This window comes from Gorilla gorilla, chromosome X (assembly GCF_029281585.2).
Source record: "Gorilla gorilla gorilla isolate KB3781 chromosome X, NHGRI_mGorGor1-v2.1_pri, whole genome shotgun sequence".
Classification (NCBI taxonomy): Eukaryota; Metazoa; Chordata; class Mammalia; order Primates; family Hominidae; genus Gorilla; species Gorilla gorilla.
The window spans coordinates 19,291,009-19,299,252 of record NC_073247.2 but is presented as its reverse complement, the minus strand read 5'-3'; the positions used below and the strand labels follow the sequence as shown (position 1 = coordinate 19,299,252).

At 38.4% G+C, this 8,244-nt stretch overlaps 1 protein-coding gene across 1 annotated transcript in view; it reads left to right on the top strand.

Annotated features, from left to right (window-relative positions):
• Positions 1-492: 492 nt before the first annotated feature.
• Positions 493-8,244, top strand: part of FAM9A (family with sequence similarity 9 member A) — a 41,926-nt gene continuing 34,174 nt past the window's right edge. The window contains 4 exon segments of the mRNA XM_055376838.1: positions 493-550; positions 1,122-1,306; positions 3,574-3,608; positions 4,735-4,926. Of these exon segments, the coding sequence (XP_055232813.1) occupies positions 493-550; positions 1,122-1,306; positions 3,574-3,608; positions 4,735-4,926 (470 nt within the window).

The window sequence follows — 8,244 nt, the reverse complement described above, 5'->3', positions numbered from 1 at the left end:
TCTTTCTTCACTTAACCTTGGCACCTAAAACTGTGTGTGGTTCCTAAGAACTTGAGATATTTTTAAGGAAAGAAGGAATTCCTGAGACAATTCTGTGATGTTTTATTTTCCATACTTTATTATTGTAATATTAAAAGTAAAATTACTTTAAGATATGGTATTATAGGTAATAGGCAATATAGATTAAGTCTACCCTCATTAATTGCTGCTTGGAATGTGCAGTGATACAATCATTTTGGAGAAGTGTTAGTGTCTAATAAAATTTCCATGTAATCCAGAAATCCTACTTATAGGTACACATTCAAAAGAAAAGAATGTTCACATCTACAAAGAAACGTATGCAAAAAGTTCACGATCACTTTATTCATAATAACTGAAACTGGAAAAGACCCAAATGTTCATTAGTAAGGTAATTTATAAACACATTTTGGTCTCTTCATGCAATGAAATACTAGTCAGTCATACAAAAAACAAACTGAAGAGAGACTCAACATGGCTGAATCTCAAAATCATTATGTGGAGGACAAGAAGACGGACGCAAAAGAGTTACGTACTGCATGATTCCATTGATGCAGAATTCAAGAATAGCCAAACGCAGCCATGTTGAGGGATGTCACAGTAGAGATCAGATCAGGGAAGGGGAGAGGAGCAGGAACTGGGGCAGCAAAATGTCTCTATTTGTGTATCTTGGTGGTGTTATGTGGCTATTTACAAATGTAAAAAGACATGATGCACTAAACAGTGAAGGTTGTACTTGAGTGCTTATAAATTCTTCTTCAATATATAAAACACAATGGGGAAAAAAATGGAAGGGCTGGCACATAGGTTCCATCTCCCCATGTGCAAAAATCAGCTTAGACCAGCTTCTTTTGCCAGCTGAGCTCATCAGAGAGAAATCCCAGCCATGGATGCTTCTTTCTGAAGCCTCCCTCACAGGGAAAACTCAGGGTAGTGATGTTAGAATTATTTCTTTGGGGTCTTCCTAGCCCAGTGGAGCCACTATGCCTTCTGAAGCCTCAGAATATCATCTGGAAAGTAGAACATATTTTGATATCATGTGCCAAGTGGTTTAAATACAGAAACTGTGGTGTTCAGAACATCCCTGAACATTGTGTGATCAGCTCTATTTTCTCAATGGTCACACCCCAAGCAAACAGTTGTCCTGGATCACCTAGCAGAAGGAAAAGAATACCTATACAAGATAAAGTCAGAGTTCACCAGTAAGGACATACCGTTCTATGCAACAGTTTGCAGGAAAGATGCTGCCCTGACGATGCAGCCTGAGAGTGGAGTGCTTGTGGTAAAGGTGAGTTACTTTACCCTATGGTCTAGAGCACACATAGTCACAAAGCTATTTCTGTGAGGTTTTCTTTGTTCCATTTTGGTAGTAAAATATTTACATCCAGATGGGTCCAATGAAAGGAAACATCTAACAGTGGATGCATCCACAGCTCAACCATCATTATTCTTATGTGGATGGAAGTCTACTTCCATTATGACTGGTTGTAGCAACATTTTAAAAAATATTATCATAAAATCATTGCAACTGAAAACATGTCATTTATTTAACCTTTTAAGTGTACAATTCAGTGACATTAATGACATTCACACTGTTGTGCAAACATCACCACTGTTTCTAAAGCTCTTTCATCATCCCAAAAGGAAAACTCTGTACCCATTAAGCAATAACTCCCATCCCCCCACTTGCCCCAGCCCCTGATAGCCTCTCATCTCCTTTCTGTCTCTGCAAATAGCAACAGTCATTTTTGATGTGGTTTATAGGAGATATCAATTTCTTAGAAGTCAAGGTTCACTTCAGTGCCCTTGGTTGAAGATGCCCAAATTAAGGTCTTTTTGTTCCCCACTCTGTCACCATAGACATTTTGACAAATAACTGAATTACTTTGTCATGAAACACTAACATTTCCAGGAGAGAAAATAACATATTTTCTCATCTTAAGGGGTTGTATTTAGTTTCCCAGTACATTGCTCTGTCAATTAATATATGTGTGCATGTGAGTTTGTGTGAGTGTGTGTATGTGAGTATGTGTATGTGAGTGTGTGTGTGTGTGTGTGTGTGTGTGTGTGAGGTATACATGGTAGAATGAACTATCTTCTATCAGAGTCTTTGGTATATAAAAATACATTAATAGCAAAATCACTTCTTTGCCAACATCTAACTTTAAAGATAATTATGGACAATGAGACACCCACCAAGCCATCAGTACTAAGCTATATATAAGCAATGTTCTCCATTCCAGAGCAAGCCTGCAGCTGGGAGACCTAATTATCCCCATTTGGCACAGCAAGAGAGGCAGGCATCACCCTGTTACCTTCAGCTTCTCCTGTCTTAACAAACTGTATGACATCTCTCAGAGAAGCGGAGATAAGATTCTTTTTTAATATTCACTTCTTGGAAGCCCATAATCCATTTCCAGCATATAAAGGTGCAGCAGTTTAACTGTTTGTACCTGAGATGGAGTCCTGCTGTCAGATGCAAAGGCTAAAGGTAATAATCTCTTGACAAGGGAGAATGGCTTCATCAAAGCAAATCTTGCTCTGCTTTCAAGATTTCATCCTTCGGACAGTTTGTGTTGCATATTAATAATGTCATTTTGTATTTCCTGTTTTCCTCTAGTATCTAACTATATATATTTTTTCTTTTTATTTTTTTTGAGACAGAGTCTCACTCTGTCACCCAGGCTGGAGTGCAGTGGCACAATCTCAGCTCACTGCAACCTCCGCCTCCTGGGTCCAAGTGATTCTCCTGCCTCAGCCTCCCGAGTAGGTGGGACTACAGGCGCGTGCCACCACACCCAGCTAATTTTTTATTTTTAGTAGAGACGGAGTTTCACCATGTTGTCCAGGCTGGTCTCGAACTCCTGACCTCAGGTGATCTGCCCACCTCGGCTTCCCAAAGTGCTGGGATTACAGGCATGAGCCACCACACCCGGCCCTGACTCCATATTTTTATTGCATATTTTGCAATGGTAAAATTGGGCTACGCTGACTTGCACGAGGGAGCAAGGATATTAATCTATAAAAAGACAGGGAGGAAGAATTGACTCCCCCAAGTTCTCAGAAATTTTCTCCCTGTGATTTCTTCCTCTCATTGCTATCACCATCATTTTTATTTTTTTATCAACGTACCCTTTTCACAAGCATTCTTTTGGCTAAAGTAGGCAAGCTGTTGACATCTTATAATCTGTTCATTTGAATAGAAAAATGTCTTTCTAATATTCAAAGGCTCTTTTCACACTCTTGTACCCTTGGCTAATTTAAAACTTTATATTATTGCAATTGAATGTGACTAGTTATTGAATCAAATCCTAATGATTAACTGAATTTAAGTGTCATTCTTTTTCCTCTCCCACCCTTTTTCCTGATAATGCTTCTGGAGGTCACCTGGAATGGGGAACTTAATTTGCTAGGTTTAGTATCTAATCAAAGCAGTTGAATGTGAACTTAATTCAGGCCTCTAAAGGGAAGGGTTTATTCATCCTTTGCCAAACAACAGCCTTTCCTTTTAAGGACAAAAGACATATTCAGTACTTCTTGTCCTTTCTGATACAGCGTGCAGGGTTACTATTTGTAGAAATAAGTAGAATGTGAGTGTAGGGATATATAATCCCCAAGTGGAAGACTTTAAATTACAGAAGTAAATATGTGGCTGTTTTATGCGTCTTGAAAATGAGTATCTTATGGGGTCTGTACTCTTTATGCTTTCAGGGTATGTGTTGATTTTTAAACATGCCTTAAAATTTTCAGGAATGCAGCTGTACCATAAAGAGAGGTGTTCTTGGGGAGGAGAGAATTAGTTTCTGTGGGCACTGGATGTTGCCTGTACAGTGCTGTTCTCCAATAATGATGCATTGTTTTGAGCACCAACTATCAAGTGAAGATGTCTCTTATTAGCACTAACAGCTGGAATTGACCTGGTTTGGGAAAAATAGTATCCCCTGTAATGAAAATCCTATTTGCCAATTCAGCAAGGTCGGCTAAAAGGGATGGTTACAGTCATTCTCAAATAGGGTTTGTGAAACAATGAAAATATGACACTTTCATGAAGGAAAGAGCTTCCCAAAGGGCACCTTCTTTGACAACCTCAGACTTCAGAGCTCAGTGATGTCATAGGCACCCACATGGATGAGACTTTTCTTTATGCTTTTCCAATGGACTGATAATGATTTTAAGGCCTGATGGGAATTAAGAAGGGGGCACTGGGCGGGACACTTCAGCTTCCTAGAGAACCCTAGAGACGGGGTTCCCTCATCCCAACTGCATATGATGTAGAAGTTTTCAATCACCATTAGAGAACCAATTAGGCTGTAATCTGTAGAACAAAGTGAGTAGCCGCTTCACAAGATCAGAATCCATCTGTACTCACAAATGAAGATTGAGTTGAGATACGCTGTCTGTCATCATTTAAGCTACCCCATAAGTCACTGTGCAAACATGACATAAGTAAATGCTAATTAAACTCAATATGCATTTATTGACCACTGAGTCACTGGACTGGAAGTTCCTTAAAAGCAAGGACTGTGCTTGTTCACCTTTACATCCCAAATATCTTGCATCAGGGCACCATAACTGGTTCATTATGGGGCTGCTGTTCTTGTTATATATTGGACACTAAAACAAATGAATGGATGCTAGTCTCAAGGAATTCACACTGCGAGGCATAACCAGCCTCATAAACAGCTTAGCATCATACCTGTGCTTTATAAATTATAGTTTACAAATTACAAACAGAAATAGAGAAGAGAAAGCCATGAATTCTACCTTGGGGCTTGAGGTGGTCCATGATGCCAAATTAGAACTGAGTTTGAAAGGTGGATGTAAGTTCATCAATGAGAGAAGGGAGGAAAGGAGGCAGCTTTCCACAGAGCAAATGCATGGAAACCTGAGTGTGAATGGCTTCATCAGGTAACAATGAAGTGTCTGTCATACCTTAAACCCAAGATTTGAAAATGGGGTGGCTCTACATTAAATGAAATGAAAGGATATGATCTGAGTTTAAATGTTCTTGAGGCTGTGCTTTTAGTTTTATGTAGTGGGAAGCCATTATATACTAAGTGAGAAGAGCCCAGATTTAGCAAGCCAAAGAGAGATTATGGACATAATTCAGGCAAGACACAACTTGTATCTATGTAGAGTCGGGCAATAATTTTGGGGACAAATTGCATGGATAAACACTGTAGAAATAGAATTGAGTGGACCTTGTAACCTATGATTGATGGTGTGAAATAGAGGGAGAGGTTGAAGGTGACAGAAGTTTCTCTCGTACTCCAGAATATTGTTGCCCCTGTCTTGCCTCTGTATCTATACTATCCCCGACCTCTGAAACTCAGGTTAAGTAAGAATAGCCCAAGAGATTTTGTCACCAACAGCCAATTGTTCATATTTCTGCTCAAAGTTTGCTCAGAAAGTACTGTTTATAATTATGCCAAAGTCTTAGCCCAATGCAATAATGTTCCATGAATGAATAGAACTTTTTTTGAAGGAAGTAGGGAAGGGATCTTGCATAAAATGGGGCAATAAAGAGTTCACCTTTTGAAATTCCAGAAGCCTTAGATAATTCTTCACAGCCAGGGCATCTTTTCACCTAGAAGATAGATATACTCTTGCTGCAGCTTAGAGCATACAATTTATTTAACTCTGAAAAGGAATGAGGTGTCCATTTTCCTAAAAAGCACAGGATTAAATGCACTTCTTGCTAAGAAAGGTAGAAGATGCACAATCAGATGCAATTTGTGGTACACGCTTAGCACAAGACAGGAACACAAAGGCCATGCTCATAAGATATGTGAAAACTCTTAAGAAAATGAAAAACAAAACATTTAACTAGACAAAATCTGGAAAATGATTGATTTATACAAGATTATGAAGGTATTTCTCATCCTGGAATGGAGGATGGTTGATGTCTTCTAAGGGAGCACATCAGATTTCTTGGAAAAAGAGAGATACATACACAGACACACACACACACGTATATATACATACACACACACACGTGATATATATATAATTTGTGAATGCACCTCCTAAATTGCAGTTTCTTTATTTGTTTTTATTTTGCAATTTCGAATGACATTAAGTGAGAGCATGCCACCTTTTTGCCTATTCCCATGAGACAGTTCCTTCATATTTCTTTTTTCTTTGCATGGTTGGGGAAATTGGTATAAACTTCTTTGGTTTAATTAGCACTACAAATTAAAATATGGCTTTGTTCTTTTGCAGCACTAATCATCCGTTTATTTAATTAATTAATTAATTAATTAATTTATTTATTTATTTATTTTGAGATGGAGTTTCACTCTTGTTGCCCAGGCTAGAGTGCAATGGCGCAATCTTGGCTCACTGCAGCCTCCCCCTCCCGGGTTCAAGCAATTCTCCTGCCTCAGCCTCCCCAGTAGCTGGGATTACAGGGGCCCACCACCATGCCCGGCTAATTTTTGTATTTTTAGTACAGACGGGGTTTCACCATGTTGGCCAGGCTGGTCTTGAACTCCTGACTTCAGATGATCCGCCCTCCTCAGCGTCCCAAAGTACTGAGATTACAGGCGTGAGCCACCGCTCCCAGCCCAGTTTCATTCTTATCAGCCTTACTGGTTACCAAAATCCAAGTGCCAGGAACTATTTTCCATGTAGCGAAATATTTGGCTGCATAGCATTAAGAATTTAGAAATTGATTTTTAAATTTTGTTAGCCTGTGTAATTTAGCTATGAACAAGCAGCCTTATTATTAGTTATCTTAGTCTAATGAAAAATATACATGTCAAAATATTTTGGAAACAATTAATTACAATGGTATCAGTTTTATCTTGAGCAGACAAAAATCACTGTGTTGATTAAGTACAATGTAATGTGTGGGTCTTTAAAGATAGCTTCTTAACTAATGCACTTAAAGAGATTACGACACTTGATAGGACTTCTTTTCAGAAGAATTCTTGAATTTCGGAAAGTGTGAAGATGTGCTACCAATTTAGGGGAGAATAATCATATAACACCATAGCCAAATAAAGTGATCTTAAAATACCAACTTATAAGAACTTGTAAATTTAATTATTTAGAAAAGCAAACATTCATTTATTACCTAATAAAAACAGGAGACAAATGTCGATGAATTCTTATGAAGCATTGTCTATAAAGCCAGGCTCTTGATCTGAACTGGGGAAGAGTCTCCAGGGGGATTTTGAGCCCTTTAAAATATATGCAAATTTTAACATGCATGTTCTAGAAAAAGTTCCACACCTAGATGGATGTTAAAAACTTTATCTAATATGTGTCATCTTTCTGGGTTGCCAGTGCTGAGACCACCTCTGTCTCCCCATCACCCCACCTTGCACCTAGAACATACTAGAATTCAATGCATGTGGAGTGAATGGGTGGAATGTCAAAACTTGGAAATGATGAAAATAGAATCCAAGTTTATAATTGAAGAGAGAGAATTATCTCATTAACTGAAGAAGAAATTTAGCAGCAAGGTGGTCACTAGGGGCTAGAGAATTTGCAGGCAGCCAGGTAAAAATGAAATCAATAAGATGTTTAAATAATGCAAATGTAATGGTGCAATTTGATGAATTCTCACTATGGGTAATGTATGTACGCAACCACTATTGAGATAAGCCCACAGAATATGCTCATCCACACGGGACCCCCACCCCATGCTTACTCCTTGTCACTACCTCCCTCCCTGCAGGTAACCACGAAACTGACTTCTGACACTATAAGTGACTTGAATCTCTTCCGAATTTTATGTGCATGAAATCATAGTGTGTTCTTTTCATACCTTCTTTCACTTGGTGGTAAATGTGGAGGTTCTTTCATGCACCTGGATGCAGAAGTAGTTCCTTGATTTTCACTGTTGTTGCAGCAGTCGGTTGTTTTCATTATACCACCATTTATTGGCCCATTCTGCTATTGTAAGATATTTGGATTATTGCCCCTTTTTCCTCTATTACAAATAGTGCTACTCTGAATATGCCTTAAAAACTTAATTTTGGAAGTGAAATTCACTTAACATGAAAGTATTTATTGTAAAGTGTACAATTTAGTGGCATTTAGTACATTCAAAACTGTTCACCTGTCACCTTTATCTAGGTCCAAAATATTTTCGCCACCCCAAAAGGTTCTGAATATCCTTGTGCATGCTTTGGTGGATGTATGTATGCATTTCTGTTGTGTATGTACTTGGCAATGCAATTGCTGGGTCATAATTATGGGTATATTTTTAAATAGCTA